The sequence below is a fragment of the Diuraphis noxia genome, unplaced genomic scaffold (genome assembly GCF_037042655.1).
Source record: "Diuraphis noxia isolate RWA-SAM2 unplaced genomic scaffold, SU_Dnox_SAM2 contig0001, whole genome shotgun sequence".
NCBI classification, from domain to species: domain Eukaryota; kingdom Metazoa; phylum Arthropoda; class Insecta; order Hemiptera; family Aphididae; genus Diuraphis; species Diuraphis noxia.
The window spans coordinates 61,098,917-61,119,613 of NW_028301711.1; the positions used below are offsets into that span (position 1 = coordinate 61,098,917).

Consider the following 20,697-nt stretch of genomic DNA (forward strand, 5'->3'; position numbering starts at 1 on the left):
GTCATTGAACCAATCTAAAAATTGAAAAAAAAATTTTCCCTGAAATCATATTGAGTTATTTCAATATTGCACTTCATCTCAAAGTCGTTAAATTTTTGGCAGTCAGATTTCCAAATTAACATGCTGGTGATATTATCGATATTACCGGATTCCTTAAATGTATGCTTTTGGTTTCCTTTACTTCATTTAAACTGTTAGTTTTTTATTCTGTAAGATGACATAATTTTCATCGAAATCTTGATGCTCATATTACCAGATATTATAAGAAAATGATGAACTGCCATGGGCGATGTTTTGTGTTTTTGTATATTATTTTTTACGTACCTAATGCAAAATCCTTTTCTACAGATGCATATTAAGATGCATTTGTGGGAAAATATTTAAAAATCGATCACACAATATTTGACCATAATGGAAAGTTTTTGCATAGTACATTTTCTCAATAATTTTTTTGTGAATTCCGATAAATAATACAGACTGATTCAATCACCTTTCATTAATGAATAAGAAATATTCTTGGATTTTACTCCATCCAAAAATTTATTTATTTTTAAATTCTCCATAACAATTTGTTCGAATTCATGATATATAACACATGTAACATACATAAGATTCTTCCAAACGGTAATTTTTTGCTCCTATAAGATATTTCCAGCAAAAAACTTGTTTAACTAAATGAGGTATGTCAATTCAGATGTAATGTGTATTAGTTTTGATGTACAAAATGTTAATGCATTTCTCTACATAATCGTATAATGTGATACCATTATAAAATTCTTTAAAAATTACGACCAGCAATGCTTTAGAATAGTCACATATAGATTTCTGTGGTATCGGATCACCTTTTAAGCTATTATACCAACCATTAAAAATGGTAAACGTACCATGTGGCTCACTTGATAACTATTTATATTTAACACTACTTCATATAAAAAAATATGACCTGATAAAACACCTTGTTATGCTTTGTTCTATTTGATATTTTCTTATTAAACCTCATATAACGTCTATCGATAAACAGTAGTATGACTTTTGAACTTAGTCATTTATAACGTTCAATACAGAATAATTAGCTTGGTTAATGGCTGGATAGAGCTTGCATACTTTCCATACTTGAGTTCAATAAATAATTTTAATGAACAATCATTCCTAATGAATTGTCTATATACCTGCTCTTGCACTTCCATAGCACAGAGTTGTTATAAATTATTAAGGGGAAATTATCACTAAATTTAATATACAAAACAGTTTGTCTTCGCTAATTTCCGGCAGTATCTTTCGACAATGATTTTCAAACAATTGATCGTTTATACCCGTTCAAAAGTCTTTTATAGTCTCAATAATTTCTTGAATCTTTGGTATCTATAGATAACCTTAAAGAAACCCCTTATTGAGTCATTAATCAGACCAGCCACGTAATACTCCGCAATCCTTACATTTTCATTGAAATGTAAAACAATGTTCGGAACTAGAAGATAAATGTCGACGCCGTGAGCCAGAGGCTATGAGACTTTCGATTTTTAGACAGTTGTCTTCCAATTAAGCGTAATTTGACCAAGTGAATAGTGGAATACTAATACCAGATTTAAAAAGATATTCAAGGACGCTGTGGTCAACTCTATCGAAACAATTGTCAATATCTGTGGACATCACATTGGCATTTATTTTTGAAAGCTTCAAGGAAAAAATATTTAGAACTGATTAATTAATTACAGTAGAACAACAAAGTTCAAAATCATATAACTCATTAATAAGAAAACGTCTTACGGAAACGAGTAGACATACAAGTCATACACCACTCAAGAGATAGTTTTGTTAGCCATATTAGCGTCATCGTGGCAGGCCGTAATTTTCTACGGCTTTCTTATAAAACATACTTTACAAGTTCAAAGAATATGGGTTACTGAGTGGTTTTAATGTAAAAACACTGTTGAGGAGATTCATATCTGATTCTGTAGAAGTCCGATTTTTGATATCAATAAAATTTTATACGAGTATTATTTCATGTTTTATCGTATTTTTTGTTACCTTTTCAAGTTAATTTAAAGAATTAAAATTTAAAAAATCAAAATTCAAGCTTCTTGCAGAACCCAGAAATTAATGTCCTCTTTAATTTTGTTCATAGGTGTTTTTACGGCTGAGACTCGTTTGCGCACATAATAATATATTTTTTGAATTTAAGGCGACTCGTTTGCGTAAATTTTTAACAAAGAAAACCAGCAGGTACAGTTTTGGATGTACGCTCTTAAAGTAAAACGTTTAATTTTAATCGTGGTTTCCAATCAGTTTTTATCCATTAGTAATGTTATAATCGCGATTACCGTAATTATTTATAATATTTATTAAATTTTTATACTTTTATTATGACAATGACTTGATTGTAAACATTTTTTTTTTTTAATCGACAAAATAAATAATGGCTTGTTAAGGGAGTTATGCCAAAATAAATAGCTTAAACAACATTTTTAAGCCCACCAGTCCATTAAGGACCAAGTTTCCGGAGGGCATGAAACACAAGTTTTTCGAAAAACTTTCCAATATGGCTTAAAATAGAAATTGGGCCCTCATTCCCGAACTTTGGATTTATAATCTGATTTAAAGATATTAAATAATTGGAATGACTAACCTGAGCTTCCAAAAAGATGGGAATATGCCTTTATCTAAATAATATCTGATTTAGATCAGTCGAAGAGAAACAAAAAAGTTAAAAGATGTAAAATTGCAAAGAAATGTACTTGGAAAGACATCCGGCTCAGGAAACTTTACATTCCTCAACTTTTCAATACCTGTATCATCAGCATCAGCGATAATAAAGGTAGTTATAAAAAATATGTAGTACAAAAATGGTAATCTTACGTTTTCCTATAAAAAAATATTTTAATAAAACAATTAGTTTAAATGATATGTATATTATTCATAGTTATAATAGCCAACATTTTAAACAATTAATATAACTATTTGCTTCAATAACTTTTGAGTAAAAATATATTTTATTTAAAAATTTAAATATAAATTATTTTTTTATAAATGAGAAGAAAAATATTTTATTTAGGATTAATAAGGTTTGGCAATTAAATTTATATATAAATCAGAAACATAGATATGTTATTTAATAATTATAATCAAATAAACCATATAATACCTGTTCTTCTAACTCTTTAATTTCTCTTCTAATAAAGCTATATATATAGCTGAAGTTATTTAATTTTTTAAATTCTTAAAATGTTTTTGTTTTATAAAACAAATTAATTTTTGTTGTAAAAGTTACCTTAAATATTTATAAAAATGGCCAACAATAATAATTATTGAGTAAACAAATTGATTATATTGATTTCTGAAATCTGACTTTTGATACAAAATATATATTATATTGCTTAAGGGGATTGGAAGCGGTGATTTTCTGTCTTTGTCTAACACACGTGAAACATACAATACGCCTGATAAAAATTAATGCACTTCTAGTTGCTCGATTTAAAATATGTAAAGATTTTTGAATTGGTATACAAGTTTACTTTGCATCGGTTGAAGCATATTTTTAATATTTTTAATATATTTAATAAAAAAAATTGACAAATTTATAAAATTTTAAATATTTATTCTTATTAAAATATTGCTACAATTGAAAAAGTGCTTCGACCGATGCAAAGTAAACTTGTATATCAATTTAACACATCTTTACATATTTTAAATCGAACAACTGGAAGTACCTTAATTTTTGTCAGGCGTATGGTATGTCCCATGTATGTTAGACAAAGACAGAAAATAACCGCTTCCAATCCCCTTAAACACTATATTACTTAACATAATTAATTACAAAAGCTTATTTTTTTTAATTTTCAATTTTTTTTAATAATAATTGTTGCTCGTTTTTAACAAGCTCTATATCTTTTCTAAGTTTTTGTACATTAGCTGTGGCTTGATGAGGATTTTCATTTTCAATCTGAAAAAATGTTATGTAGTAAATAATAAATAATATAAATCAAAAATAAATATATGATAATTAATAATTATAATCAAATGAACCATATAATATACCTGTTCTTCCAACTCTTTAATTTCTCTTCCAATTGTACCTGCCTGTTTTACAGATGTTATAATGCTTGAACTGTTTGAATGAATGGCAGCTAATAGTTTATAACATTTTCGGATTGTGTCATCTTTTTTTGCTACCTGCATAACATTTATGAGTATTACAAAATTAAAAGTTAGGATACAATTAATAAAGTTTAAATACCTTAAACATCAGTTCATCAATTGAAATAAAACATCGTTCTACTTTACCATCTAAAGAATTTATTTCTTTTTGAACCTGCCTGGTATCATTCAAATTTTTATTAATTTCTTTTTTCTGTTTTTCAATATTAGATATAATTTCTAATATTCTTTGTGTATAACTTGATCTAAATAACATTAATTTATTATTTTGGACAATTTTCAATACTTATATTAGTTACAGTGGATTTTTAGTTAAATAGATTTTACACACCTTGAATTATAATTTGGCCTTGAGTCTAAATCATTTCTACATATTTTGATAATGTCTTCTTTTTTTTGTATATCTTCAAAAATATTTTGTAACTTCAACTTTTGATTTACATACACTGTTTCTAGTTTAATATTTTTGGCCTGAAATTCAAAATTCATTTACATAATATAATTTCTGTTTTATATTTTTAATAGATCACAACTGTATTTAAATGTACAATTAGTTTTTATAGTAGGTAATTTTACATTAATGTAAATTCTTAGCAAAATATGTAAGAATTGTAGAGAAAATACAACTCACTGTAATTCCATTTCGGTCACGTAGAAATATATCCAGAAAATATTTTTTTATCACTACATAAAGAGAAGATTCAAGAGTGCCAAAAAATGATTCTACTATCTATGATTTTTTAGCTATTTTAGAAAAAGTAATAAGCAACATTTTAAAAAAGAAAAGAAATAATTAACCAGTTTACCTAAAGACCAGAATAGCAAATATGAGTATTTAATCTTAATCGCCTACTTGCTATTAAAGACGACAATGTTAATGAGAATATAACACAACATATTAACAGTTTTCCTATTGTTGGTTCCCACTATATTACAGTTGAATCAATCAAAAAACATTTAGAAAGCGACCTTTTGATTTTATTGAAATAGTGTAAACAATACACCAGGTATATATAGTATATTAAATTAGTTTTATTACATATTGTAATATACTAATATATCTATCTTCTATCTCTATTTAAAAAGAATGAACTTTGACTTTGGAGACGAAAGCATCTGTTTCTTTCTAACACATAATTTTATGTAGTTCTCAATGTTGCTTTTTCTAAACAGTTGATTTAAGTAATTTCAATTTCAGTTTTTTAAAAATCCACAGCTGTTTAATTAATTAATTACTTATTATCTTTTTGAAATATAAGGCATGACATTCATCATCTATATACATCAAATTTAGATGTATTATTAATAAATCGTAGCAAATTTGTTCGCATATGCTGATGATATTGTAATAATAGCAAGAAGTGAAAGTTCCATGAGAGAAACGACAAATCAAACAAAAATGTTCGATCATATAGAGTTGGTATTTTTAACAGGCGACGAAGTGCACGGGATAAAGATGAAAAAAAAAATGACCTAGAACCACTGAAGCTTAGTCATGAAGTTCAATTTATGATTAAAAAAAACCCTAAGAGAGAGTTTTTTTAAATTCAACCCCTACAGGGGATAAGAGTTATATGATATAAAGAAGAAAAAATGTCCACTTGTTTGGTATAATATCTAGAACTATTTAATGAACTAAATTTTTTAAACATCAGAAAGTTATGCACTATCCCATAGATCTATAGGCTCACCTAACCGGAACATTTAAACCCAATTTTTAAAGATTTTGCTTTAAATTTTTTAAATGTATTAATCAATGATTAAATTTAAATTCAAATCCTTTTTATATATTTAATAATTGTATGAGTTAATCTTGTTTTTAATGATTTTTTAAGTGCTTATTTTTTCATTTTTGGTGCATATTCTTAAGTTTATCGGGTCATATTTTAGTGCTTTTTAGTGTTATAAGTCCTGAACCCTGGTTATAATATTAATACTTGAATTTTGTTTCTTTATTTGTCATAGAAAAAGATTTATTTATTTTTATTAATTTCACAATGTGATTTAGATTATGAATAAAAAACTGGTTAGTTTATAAAATTATACATTTTTTCTTTCCCTAGAATTAATTTTTTTTTCGTCAAAAAAAGTCGTTAGTCAAATAAAACAGTAAAATATGGCTTAAGAGAACGTTATGCTAGTATACAGAGTGATTGATTTATCAAACAAAACTCATTATTTAAAAAAATATCGACTTTTTCAAAATATTTTTTTACATAGTTTCAAGTTATTAAAAAACCAACGTTTTTATTAAAAAATTATATTTTTAAATACTTTTTATCCTTATAATTTTTTAAGTTTTTTCCTTTTTAGAATGACGACATAGAGTTTTAATTTCATATTCTAAAGCAGAATATTTTTTAAAGTATTTTAATTCATAAAAATGGAATTTAGGACGAGTAGTTTATGAGTTATAAGTATTTAAAGTTTAGACAAGCGGAGTAGTGGACAATCATTTTTAGGGGTAACCCCGTACCACTATACTCTGCCAATCTAAACTTTAAATACTTATAACTCATAAACTAATCGTCCTAAATTCAATTTTTATGAATTAAAATACTTTGAAAAATATTCTGCTTTAGAATATGAAATTAAAACTCTATGTCGTCATTCAAAAAAGTAAAAAACTTAAAAAAATGATAAGGATAAAAAGTATTTAAAAATATAATTTTTTAATAAAAAGGTTGGTTTTTTAATAACTTGAAACTATGTAAAAAAATTTTTTTTTAAAAGTCAATACTTTTTTAAATAATGAGTATTGTTTGATAAATCAATCACTGAATGTTGTTTCCGACTTACAAATGCGTAGCATAAAAAATTTTACGCTGAGCAGATCACGTTTAGCTCCGTGAACTTAAAATTTAGAGTGAATTGACCTCTTATAAAAATTAAGGTAACGTTATTATCGAGGGATTTTCATAGACTTTTTATTATGTTTTAATTTTAAAGTTTGTTATGAATATTTCAAGATATACAAACAATTTAAAATTTTAAAAACTCATTACTCGCTTTAAAATTAAAATATAATAAAAAGTCTACGAGAAGCCCTCGATAATAAAGTTATCTTTAATTTTTATAAGAGGTCAATTCACTAAATTCACTAAACTCATGGAGCTAAACGTGATCTGCTGAGCGTAAAATTTGTTATGTTACTGTTATGCACTTGTTAGGCGGAGACATCACATGTGGGTAAAACGCCCCCTGTTAAGGTAAGTTACCAAAAGATATATATATTATATATTTAAACAAATAAAATTTCCTATCCAACACTAAAAACTAAAAATATTAAATAATTGTAATGTAGAATAAGAATTAAACATAGAAAACTTTTAATTGCTCTACTGAATAATGATAAAGATTGAATTACGTCTTTCTAACGTCGCTTACACATTGTGTAGATTTTGGTGTTATTAACCGAACCTAATTATTTATCTACTAAATCAATAAATACCTAATTAATCATTTAAAATAAGAAAAATCATGCAGATATGATCTTTTTGATCATAGAAATCGTACAGTTAGAAATTAAGTTATTAAGAGGATGCTACACCCGCATACGTTGTCTCCGTCTTACAAGTGCGTAACATAGCAAATTTTATGCTCAGAAGATCACGTTTAGCTCCGTTAGTTTAAAATTTAGAGTAAATTGACCTCTTACAATAATTAAAGGTAACATTATTATCGAGGGCATAACGTAAGCTTTTTATTATATTTTGATTTTAAAGTGAGTTATGTGTATTTTAAGATTTACAAACAATTTACAATTTTAAAATACACATAACTCACTTTAAAATCAAAATATAATAAAAAGCCTACGTTATGCCCTCGATAATAATGTTACCTTTAATTATTGTAAGAGGTCAATTTACTTTAAATTTTAAACTAACGGAGCTAAACGTGATCTGCTGAGCATAAAATTTGCTATGTTACGCACTTGTAAGACGGAGACAATATATGCGGGTGTAGCGTCCTCTTAAGGGAAAAGTGAAATATTATAAAATATTATAATACAATCCGGAATCACGCTAACCATATCTCAAAGTTGTCAAGTTGACCGAGTCCACTAATTCATTCCGTGTACCCATTACTTGGCTTTGGAAGAATATTATGATACATTTCATTATGCTACTTCACCATAATTAGTTAAATAATTTGTAGAATTGTAATTATTTCTAGTATTAGCGTATTAGTGTGTTATTAGTTAATGACTATGTTCTCACCTCGCGTACCATATTACATTGGTAATATTAAATTATAAATAATATGCCAACTTAAGTGTGCAAACAGAAAATAAAATAATTGGTTATAAACTGACATCACAACAAAAAACGAGTAAATAAATGCTGAGTAAATCAAATCAATGTACACTTATGTTGTTTCAATTATTAATTTACTTAGCGAGAATTTATTTTGTTAAAAATTATAAATTATGATATTTAAATAATAATGAACTTATAATGCCTTTCATTAATTTTGTTCACGCTATTTTTTTTGCTATACCATAAAAAGTATTTAATTTTTCATTGAGTAAATAATTTATTGAAACAAATTAAGCCTACTTTAATTCAATTTACTTAGCATTTGTTTATGATATCACATCTGTATAGTGCTTAAAAATCTGTTTTACTTTTTACTTAGCTGTTTTTTACACGGAGTGTTTTTGTTGTGATCAAACAGTATAATATATTAAAATACCTACATTTAGTTAAATTTTTTCTTGTCATAAATAATAACTGCATACATTTATTTTAGTAAAACATGATATTTAACATATAACAATAAAATAAATGTTTCATTATGTACCTACAGTCAAAAACAATAAACATAACAAATAAATAATTAACAAAAATATAGTAGTTGTGTAAAATAATATTAACTAGCAGTATATAATATAAACAATAATTTGAGGAAATCAATAAAAATAATTAATTTGATTAATTATTGTTTATAATATACCATTAAGTATGTATCTCCTATTAGTTTCTCTTGACAAACATTCAAATTCAAAATTTATGACTTATAACTAAGGCTTGGATTTCGATGCACTTTGCATTGTTTTCCAAAGCTTACTGTGCGATGCTCGTCTGGTCACAAATTTGTTTTATATACTTATGAATGAGAATAAGAAAGTTTATTTTGCATATTTTGGAATTTTTTAGTTTTTAGGTAATTTTCATAGTTTTTTAGGGCATTTTAGAGTTTTTGGGGCATTTTTTGAGTTTTTGGAAATTTAGTAGAATTTGAAATTTAATTTTAAGATTTTTATACCAACATGGTTTTTATATAAATATAACTGATTATAAATAGGTAGGTACTCGTAATTCGTATTATATTATTGGACAAGGTTTGAGTAACCACTACCCGCATTTCCTGTTAAATAATCTTAAATTGGTAAAATCGATGTTCAATGATATCGTTTGACGTTCAGTACGAGTTTTGTGGTCCGTTTTATTATTCTAGTTAATTTTTTAAGTACATTTTTTTGGGGTTTTTAAAGTATTATTTAGAGTTTTTAGGTCATAAAAGCATTTTTTTAAAGGTATTTTTTGGGGGTTTTTTAGGCATTAAAATCACAGCCCTACTTATGACTTATGTACCTATGAAATAAATAATAGAAACTACAGAAATACTACTCACTCGTTTTTTATTTAGTTCATCATTTAGCTCTGATAAAATTAAATTCTGTTCAGTTTCATATTTACTCCATTTCTTGTCCATTCTTTTTATTTTATCTGGTGCTGCATCAACTTTATTTTTCAGTTTAGTAATAACCTCAGGATTATCAATAATATTTAAACTTTTTTCTTGAACTGCTATTTCTTTTTCTAATTTTTCTAATTTCAACATGAGATTTATTTTGGTGGAATGTTGCTACATACACATAGGATACATATTTACAATACATTTTTAACTATAAACAAAGAAATTACTTACATTTAGGGTTAAACTTTTAAGTTCATTATTTTTGGAAACTAGATCTTCAATATATGTTGATTCAGATTCCTTTGATATTTTTTCAATTTGATCTTTAGATACCTTTTTAACCTCAGTATTAAGGTAACTTGCTTGTTTTAAATTGATTTTTTTGATTTCTCCTTGGAATGTTCTACTCTAAAACAGATTTATTTATTAATTATATACCTGAAGCCACTAGTTATTATACTATGCTCCATGGAGCCTCAGGGCTCCACGAGTAATGTTGAGGCTTTGTGACTATAATATCTGAATTGAATCAAAATAAAATAACAGTTTATCTTAAATTTTATTAATAATAACCAGTATAATTTTTTGTTTCATACATGAGATGAGAGTTTGTTGAATGAAAAATTGTATTCATTGTTTATGATTAGATACATTATAAACCAAGGGCAAAAAAAATAATAAGCAAATCATTCACACATAATTTTTCATGAGGTATGTAATTTTATAAGCATTCCTAATTGTTGGGGCTCAGTAGAATTTTTCGAGTAAAACAATAAGGCTCTACAAACAAAAAAGGTTTGAGAACCTGCTGACCTACAGGATTTACCTAATTACATTTGAAATAATACTTAACTAATATTACCCTATGTATATGATAAAATTTATCAATATAGTACATCTAATACCAGACAGGCCAAACAAATATGTATATACATTAAATATATTATTATATTTATAAATACATATAATTATAGGGACGGGCATAAACTTGAATAATATATTAGCTTTAACTATAAATACAAGGTACAACATACAGTCGACATTAAAAAAAAAAAACCAAGATACATTTTTAAAAACATATAAAGCATGTAACCATGTACATCAATATTATTTACCTAATTCAGTATAGTTTATTACTTATTAATTATTTATAAAGTGTATCTTATGTTGTTAAATTTGAGGTTGTTTTTTTTAATATGATGGATCAAAAATATGGGATTTCAAAAAAAAAGATATTTTTTTATTTAAAACTGTCACTTTTTTTCTACTACAATTTCAAAATGTATAAGTTTGCATCAAAAACAGCTTTATTTTATCAAATAATACTATCATCTATATTTTTAATGGATTTTTGATCTTTTTTCTGAAAATGTTCAGTCAAATAATATTAATTTTGGTTTGCTAGTTTATTAACTACATCCTCTAAAGTTTAGTGAATTCCTTATACTTATAATTGAAATAATTGGTGTAAATTGTATTTACAAAAGGTACTTTATTTTATCAAATTATCTTTTAATTTAATTTTGTAACTTTGATACACTGAAATCAGTTATCTAATGAAACTCCGCCTAAAAAATGTTTTCAATTTTGGGACGAATGTAAACAAAATAGTTGGCAAATGTAGTTTATTATTTTTATCTTAATAAAATATTCAGAAAAAATAGTCATAGAAAATATAGCGATATTGATACAACTGGCATGCATAACAAATTTGAAATTTTGATGAAAAATTGCCAGTCAAAAATAAAGCTACTTTTTTCAGTTCTCTGAAATTCCATATTATCATGACTTAATCATAAAAAATCATAAGTGCAATGACATAAGATACACTCTGTAAAATAAGAAACAAAACAATATAATGAAGTATATTAATTAAACAACTTGTTTCAGGTGTAGGCTTTTTATTTAAAGATATTAAAAACATGAACATTTACATATAACTAAATTGTATATTAATCTATACCTATATTTACTACTGAAACATCAAAGTATTCTATTTATCATTGCAACTAATTTTGTGATACCATCTGGTACTTATAGAAATGGTTTAAGTCAAATTTAAAATCTTATTTAAATAAACTATAATCCTTAAAAATTAATGTATCCTAATTTTTATTTAGTTTATGCAGAAAATTTTTTTTAAGATACACCAAATGTATTAAGATATAAAATATGAATAATTATAAGATACATGCCTATTCTTGATTACTAAGTCACATATATCGATAACATTTTTATTTGGAATATTGATGTTACGGACAAAAGTCGAAATCTGGCAAACCTCAGAAATGTCCGGTCAAAATGCGAACTGCCCACAATCCTTGGGCAAATGTCATATTTCAGTTTTCGACCGCGCAAACCTAGTTATGACCAACCTCATTTGGGTAAAACTGTATACTGACTTTTGTCGTAAGGGCAAAACTGTAGTGTTTTATATAAGTAATATACGTTCGCTAATATTAAATACAAATAGTAATTTTTATTGTACGATTTTATTATGATTATAAATGTGTCTATTATGTGTAGCAACAAATAAACAAAATTATTATTTTTTTATTATTATTTAAGTGTATTCAATTATATATTTTGTACAATAATATTTATTTTATGATTATTTGTATTATTTGTGATTATTTGGTTTTGCCCTTACGATAAAAATCAGTATACAGTTTTGCCCCAATGAGGTTGGTCATAACTAGATTTGCCCGGTCAAAAGCTGAAATATGACATTTCGCCCAAAAATTAGTTCACGTTTTGACCCCACATTTCTGAGGTTTGCCAGATTTCGACTTTTGTCCGTAACATTGAGACAGATATTTCATAATTAAATCATGTTTGTTTGACACATAATTTAAAAAACTTATAAAGATACTATAAAACAAAAACCTTGATTTAAAATAATATTAAAATAAATATTTATAACAAAAAAGGCAAGAATAAAAACTTATAGAGGTCAACATTCATCATTAATAGTTTTTACTATGAATTTTCAATATTTATTATTTAGAGAATAATTGAGAATAACTACTTTTTTAAACTATTTAAAATGTAATTGGATACAATAATATTTTACAATGGAATTTATATAATACACCTAAAAACTAAATTTTATTTATATTACAAATACCTTTGATAAATCATCTGATGTTCTCAGTTCGAACTCATAAATATTCAGCAATCTTTTAGTGTTATGTGTGATTAATGAAGGAATTAAATATTTCAAATCCAATGGTTGTTCAGTAATATATTTTAAACTATTAATACAGAAATTTCGCCATTCTATAAAACAAAAAATAATTAATTAAACAATGTTCTTATTGTTTACAAATAATAATTAATACTAATAGTATACATACATATTACATTTATCAACAACATTAAAAAATGAGTAAATATAAGTAAAATTGTGTATAAATAAAATTAAAATGATCATGTGGAAGTAAATGTATTTGTAATTTCAATTAATAAAAGTAATTTAAAATAATTCTGTCTCAGTTACTCAAAAACTTGATTTTTTTATTGGACATTGGACAATGAACATAAAAACATATTTAACCAAATAATAAATTATTGCTCTTGGAACCAAATTTCTTAATTTTATGATTATAATACATTAAATATAAAATGCTCATCTACATATATTATATATAAATGGAAAATGGAAATTTTTTCCACGCATATTATCAGAAAACCACTTATCCGTTTATCTTGATTCTTTTTTAAAATGAAAGAGTACATTTTGGAGCAGGTTTTAAGCTTGATTTCAATTTTATAAGTAGATTAACAATTAAATAATTCATCAAAAATTATGGTATAATAATGAACAATGTGCTTGAAATCAACAAATAGCGTAATCAGATTAGTAGCAGTGGCATAAGTTATAAATTTATAAGCCAAAATCTTCTAATTTCTAATAAATCCAATGAATGGCTTTGTGAACATGCAATTCTAGCTTCAAAAAAACGACACTGTCAATATCACGAAAGAAAAAATTATTTCTATGTTAGAAGCTATTAGAAAATTCCTTATTTCTATTGATACCCTTACTGATCAATATCAAACTGTAGATATTTCTACTGAATTACTAAATTATTTAAATCTGTCAGGTCTACCACCACATAAACTTGATTTGAAAATTGGTGCAACTATTTTTTGTTATACAGAATTTAAAGGCTCCCAAATTGTATGATGAAACCAGATTGAGTTTTATTTTTAAAAATATAATTGAAACCAAAATTCTCACTAGTGTAGAGTGTCGTCAAACTGTGTTCATTTCAAGAATACCAATGATTACAAATGAATAACCTTTTAAGTTCAAACAGGTAAAATTCTATAACAAACTTTGTTTTGCCATTAAAGCACAAGGATAGACAATGAAAGTAGCAGGAATCAACAACAAAGACCCTTGTTTACTAATGGAATATTGTATGCTTCTGTATTAGCTCAGAAATTAAGTTATTCATACATGCCTCTGAACAAAAAACTAATAATATTAGTATAATAAGTAGTAACTATTAACATTTTGTTTATTTATTAACAAAATAAATAAATCTTCTGCACAGTCTAATTTTAAAATTTTATATATTTTGGGGTAACAAAATTATAACTTCATAAATTTACATCTTAAACCATAATATGATTTACAAATTATCAACCTTACCAGCAGGAGTACAGTTTCTTTTATGTCCTGGTACAGTTATACCAGTTTCTAATGGTACAGAGACATATGAATAGTTCGGAAATAATGAAAAGTTTAATGATTTTCTTTTAGTTGATAAGCTTTTTTTGAGTTTTTTTGATATTGTACATCGTTTACCTAAATAATATAAATAAAATCATTAATATTGAATATAATTAGGGTGATACATACAAATATATATACCTAGTAATTGATGACATAGTAAATATAATATAATTATTGCCTACCTTACTATATACGTATATATATTGATTTTGTAACTATTAAAAAAATTTAGAATTTTTAATAATTATTTTATATTCTAAAATCTTTCCATATAATATGAGTTTATTAACTATGTATATAGACAAGGTTATTAAAATAATAATGTCTATGTTTATCAGTAGTTATTTCAGTTATATCAATAAAATATAATTTTAAAATAACTGAGTAAATTATAAAAGCTTTATAGTTTATAAAGTGTAAAACTTAAAATGTATTAATGAGATATCTAGGTATAGTGTCTTTCAAAACTAGATAAATATATTTTAAATCAAAATCTAAGGATTCAATTCAATAATACTGTACGAAGCATGCTGTTGTATTAATAAATAATTAAATGCAATTTTTTTATCATTCGAGCAATATTAAAAATTGAAAAAAACCAAAATACTAATCAATAATTCTAACATGAATTTTTTACTGTAGTTGTAATTTCCAAAACTTTTAAAACCTTGAATTAAAGAGAAATATATGAAAAAATAAAAATAAATAAACAATAAAATCAACTAAGTATAAATACACATTACATACTTTTTAATTCTATGGTATTTTCAATTTCTTTGGGTAATTTTTCAATTAAAAACATTAATATTCTTCTCATATCTACTATATTTCCATATAAAATTGTTTGATATCCAATGTCAAACTTGTAACCAACTTTCTAAAACAATAAATATACATTTAACATAATTAGCAGATTAAGTAGAGCGTATAAAAAAATTAGGATTTAGGTACACATTATACTTTCAATTTTTGTTATTATTTGGATAACCTATAACATTCAGTTTGAGTGACATATTTCAAAACATTGGACACATTAAAATAGAGGAAAAATATATTATTTAGATAAAAGTAGTTTTAAATGGCTGAAAATAAATAGAATTTCTGTCATTGAATATAGCCTATTATACAATTACAACATGATTCCAAAGTATTGATGTTTTTAAATAAAAATTTAATAGTTTTTGAGGTATTTAACTTTGGATGCTAAGGATTATAGGTCTAGAACAATGAATTTGGAAGAAATGGATGCAATAAAAAATTGAAATTGTTATAGTTTGTTTAATCAAAATTGTATAACTTGTAAATTATGCCCAAGTGGTCAAAAAGTGTGAAATGGAAGTATAAAAATTCAGAATATAATATAATAATTGCATTGGTTATTTTGAAAGCCAAACGACCGAATGGTTGTCCATACCGGAATGGTATTGGTATGTATAATAGTGCAGTAATACACACAATCGCTGAACATATTTTTATAGTGTAAAAATTAAAACATGTCAAAACGCGCAACCTACATTATAATGGAATTGATGGACACATTAATTTCCGTGAACATTACCAATTATCAAATATTTTCCAGCAAATTATTTTGGACGTCATGCATTATAATATATTTTTACTCTCAATCGTTTATTAATTGATAATGTTTGTCAATCATGATATTTTTACTAGTGAATTTAATATGCACATAAAAAATAAATGTAAAAGAGAATAATACAGATGTTGTTAGAAATTTGATTTAATTAATAATAAATAAAATAAATGTCATGCTGAAGCTTTGTGGTTCAAGTTTAAATATATACAACATTTTAGAAAGTCTGTTAAGTAGTGTATACAGCATATTACAGATATACTGTATACAGTGTATACAATAAACAACACACAATTAAAGGCATATCTATTGATTTACAAATATTTATTTAAAAAAAATTGTATTCTTACCTTACAAGCCTCTGCTACAGTGATACCATATTGGTATCTAGCAGACATAGATCGAGGAATTGTAAAAGATAAGTTTATTGTTGGCTGAATTTTTTGTAAGCACATTATTATAGCTTTTATTAAATTTTCTTGAGCTATATTTGTAAAAGCATTTTCACTTTCTGAGAATTCACTAAAAAAAAAAAAAAAGGCGGGTAAGTCGTGGATGTCGCTCTGCTATACAGTAGGTTACAAGTAGGTTACTGTAATGGGTGGAATTAAATTTGAATCCAATGATATTATATCATTGTCTACCAAAAACGATTCTGAGGACGGTTTATCTGTCTAGGATATATAATAGATTATTAAAAATTTTCAAACCTTAGATTTAAAAAGAAAATTTTTTATGAATTTCTAGTTTGAAATAATTTGCGAATTTTTACATATGTTGTCAAAATTCAAACTTTGAATCCTTGTGAAAAAAAAAATTGTGACCATGAATTTTTTTATTTTTCAACTGCTATTGTTAAAATGTGTTAGAAGCCTTGTATTAAATTTTCATGCTTTTCTACCGAACAAATACATTTTTATCTATATTTATAGAAAAAAAAACTAAAAAAGTTGAAAAATTAAAATGTCAGTAAACAGCTCAAAACAAATCTAAATATTTTGAAAATTTTATCAAATATATATAAATGCCTATATAAACATTCAGTCAAAATTTCAAGTATTTGCTGTCATTTTTTTTAGAGTTACACTAAAATAAGGAAATCGCTAAAAGTGAAAATCCAATGTTGTAAAAATTTAAATTTCAAATGCTCATAAAAATTTAATTTGAATTTCCGGTGGAATTTTTATTTGTGATAAAGATTGTAAAACTTGTAAGGAATCTTGTATTAAATTTTTAAATCTTAGATTTAAAAAAAAAATTTTTTATGAATTTCTAGCTTAAAATAATTTGTGAATTTTCGTGATTTTTACGTATTTTGTTAAAATTCAAACTTTGAATGCTTATAAAAAAGAATTGTGACAGTGAATTTCTTTTATTTTTCAACTGCTATTGTAACAATATGTTAAGAGCCTTGTATTAAATTTTCAAGCTTTTCTGCTTAACTAATAAATTTTTATCAATATTAATTTAAAATAAACTAATAATGATCGAAAATTTCAAATGCCTATGAATAGTTCAACTTCAGTCGAAAATTTTTGAAAATTGCATGGTGGATAGAATATACTTATATAAACATTCGGTGAAAATTGCATGTATCTATGGTCATTTGTTTTAAAATTCCATCAAAAACCAAAATCGATTTTGTCGAAAAATGAGTGTGCGTAAAATTTCCCGTTTTTCCCTTAATTTTTAGTTTATTTTTATCGATTATTCAGGAAAGTATTAAGAATTTTTTACTTTTGACCCCCCAAAGTACCAACAAGATTCACTTTCTGATCGAACGAGGTACTGAAGTCAAAAATCGAAGCACTTTTACTACCCCAAAACGTGATGACAGACACAAAAAAAAAAAAAAAAAAAAACACACACACATCATGGTAAAATCAATACATTCATCGCTCCCCTCAGAACCTAAAATTAGGTACTTAAAAATATAATATCTATATTATACACTGAGATCCCTACAATCTCTAATAAACCACATAATTTTGATAGTTTATAACTACTAATCTCAAAAAGTTAAAATGTTGTCAAAAACAAATATTCTTAATGCAATACAATATAATAAAATTATCAAATTGTTCTTACATTTTTTAAATCTTACAAAAATAACATTATTTCCTTTTATGTGTGGATAAATTAGTAAAGTGTTATGGTAGATTAAGTTGCATTGAAAATAATAAAAATTAAAAATATTCAACAAGTGACAAATTAACCACTATCAATTTACAAAGAAAATGATTTAAAGATGAACCTACTATAACTTTCTTAATAATTTATAGTATTTTTAATAAACATATTTATTAGGTAGGTACTAAAATACATAAACATAGCATACCTAGGTACCTCTACTCAAATTCATTTTTGTTTTAGTTTTAAAGTTTTAGTTGCCACTAAGATTTTACCTCACCACAAGCTTTACTTATAGAGGTTAATTAATCAAAATACTGAAATTTGTAACTAATAATTGATGATGTAAAAATAAAATATTCATTTGGACAGGAATTGGCTAAAATGCCAATTTTTTTTTTTTGCTTAAAACAATGGTGTAAACAATAAATTTCTACTGGAACTTATTATTTTAGAAGTTATAGCTTTCCAAAGTTCGCGATTTTACGTTTATAACCATGGGCTCAACACAACTGTGTAAACAATAATTTTTTTTTTTATAATGTATTTGAAGCCGGCCAGAGTAGTAACCCGTATATTAAGCTTAGGTAGGCTTATTCATTCAATATTTTTCCACGGGGAGTGGTTTGTGGAACACATCTATCGAGAGGTCTGGAGGACCTTGAGTATGATGACCGGGCCTGTAGGTAAAATCTGGTCCCTTCGATTTTGGTAAACGGAGCCATTTTAATTGTTACCTTAACCAACAAAGTTAAGAGGTTTTACGCCTGCCTGAAAGAGCAAGAATACTCTTTCAGCCGCGACCCCAAAAGAGTAGTTTGCTATTTTAGCACTGGGGGGGGGGGGAGCCGAGCCAATATTCCACTTGAAGTCTTTCGGCGACAGGAGTCAGTAGACGAAGGGAGCCACCATAATATACTTACATTATATTTAACAGGCAAGGGTTACAATGTAATCATTAGTCTGTTGTTTACTTGAACATAATTACAAAACAACTTAATATAGCATTATGGCTTAAATCAAACAAGTGTTGTAAAATCACAAACTTCAAAACTATAACTTATAAAATAATATTTTCCGTAAAAATTTGTTGTGTCATCATTTCAAGCATAAAAAAATAAGTCATTTCAGAAAAAAATTTAAAACGTGAGGGGGTAGGACAGGTGCATTTTTGCCCATAAAATTAAAATCAAAATGATTGATGCCATCCAAATATAATATTCTTAACACTGAGTTTGTTAAAATTAAGTTTTAGTCAGGTAAAAATTAGTGACTACATTCAAAAAAATATTTTAATAAAAATAATAAATTTAATATCTACAAAATAGTATGTCAACTTCCTCACTTTTTACGAGTTTGTCATATCCAGTATATTATGTCTGCCCTAAAAATTCATAACATACCAAATTGTTTAATTGTATGTTATAGTTCATTTAACTCTAATTACTTATGTTAAATTGCTCTGAAATTAATAAAAAAAATCATAATGCCATCAATTAGTTGATAATCTAATTTCTGAATTTGACAATACGTCAATTCACTCTAATATTAGACACAACAAAGTTGATTGAATTATTTAGAACATACAACTTGCTATGTTATACATTTGTAAAACTTGAGAACAATACATATTGTGCCATCTTAAGGAATAGGTACTCACAATAAAAAGTTGATGGAAAACAATGTTGACTTGCAACCAGTGTTAAACACTAACAAGTACCTACTAAATTTGTATTCCACCATATAGAATGTAATGTATGATACTATATATATTATCCATATATTAGCAATAATAAATATATAATTCATTTTAACATGTCTAAAATTTAAGTTAGGTAAATAAACTCACCAGCCAATATCTTTTAGAGTACAATATATTATCGCATCAATTTCTTCCATTTTATCCAGTAGAATGTTATTAACCGAATACAAATTTAATTATGTATCTTTATACAAAAATCACAAAAAAAAAACGGTTTGTCCTGAGATTATTAGATCAATAACATAGATTACGTAATCGTAATACGTATTTTGATGACAACTACAATATAGGCACCTCTTTTATTTAATTTTATTATTCAGCATTTGTAAATGAGTGTCTCTAAACTAACTCGATTAAGGTTAACTGTAGCTATTATAGGTGCAGGGAAAACCATGACTAAGTACTAAGAAGCAAATATGATTCTGATTTCTAATGATTCAAAATAATTAGTTAATAAGTTACGCTGTTACGCAATATTTTTCAATTTTACCGATAATATTATGAAAATATGAACTGGTAAATATTAAATAATTAACAACCAATCATAAACATTATCGTGTTGTAGATTACCGTGTATTATCATTTTATTGTTATCAATAACGATTTTAAAAA

General features: G+C 25.5%; 1 protein-coding gene across 2 annotated transcripts; it reads right to left on the bottom strand.

The window, feature by feature from the left end:
* Positions 1-3,302: 3,302 nt before the first annotated feature.
* On the bottom strand, positions 3,303-20,606 carry LOC107167185 (coiled-coil domain-containing protein 22). Of its 2 annotated transcripts, XM_089217958.1 has the most exons (12): positions 20,173-20,605; positions 19,669-19,785; positions 16,544-16,715; positions 15,350-15,479; positions 14,519-14,674; positions 12,986-13,137; positions 10,090-10,266; positions 9,793-10,026; positions 4,487-4,626; positions 4,235-4,400; positions 4,036-4,170; positions 3,303-3,940 (listed from the first exon to the last, which is right to left on the bottom strand). In XM_089217958.1, exons 3-12 carry the CDS (start codon positions 16,646-16,648, stop codon positions 3,830-3,832), a joined length of 1,506 nt encoding a protein of 501 aa, XP_089074084.1. In that variant the 5' UTR covers positions 16,649-16,715; positions 19,669-19,785; positions 20,173-20,605; the 3' UTR covers positions 3,303-3,829. The 2 variants fall into 2 exon arrangements, with proteins under 2 accessions (XP_089074084.1, XP_015371600.1); XM_015516114.2 differs by lacking the exon at positions 19,669-19,785 and having other exon boundaries at positions 20,173-20,606.
* Between the last annotated feature and the right edge of the window lie 91 nt (positions 20,607-20,697).

Bases quoted from the DNA above. Each gene is read 5' to 3' on its own strand.
- LOC107167185 (XM_015516114.2), bottom strand. From the start codon at position 20,222: ATGGAAGAAATTGATGCGATAATATATTGTACTCTAAAAGATATTGGC. The intron at 13,138-14,518 runs GTAAGGTTGATA...TTTGTTTTATAG, and splicing joins AAGAAACTGTACTCCTGCTG to AATGGCGAAATTTCTGTATT. The intron at 4,627-9,792 runs GTGAGTAGTATT...TTTGAATTTCAG, and splicing joins ATGAACTAAATAAAAAACGA to GCCAAAAATATTAAACTAGA.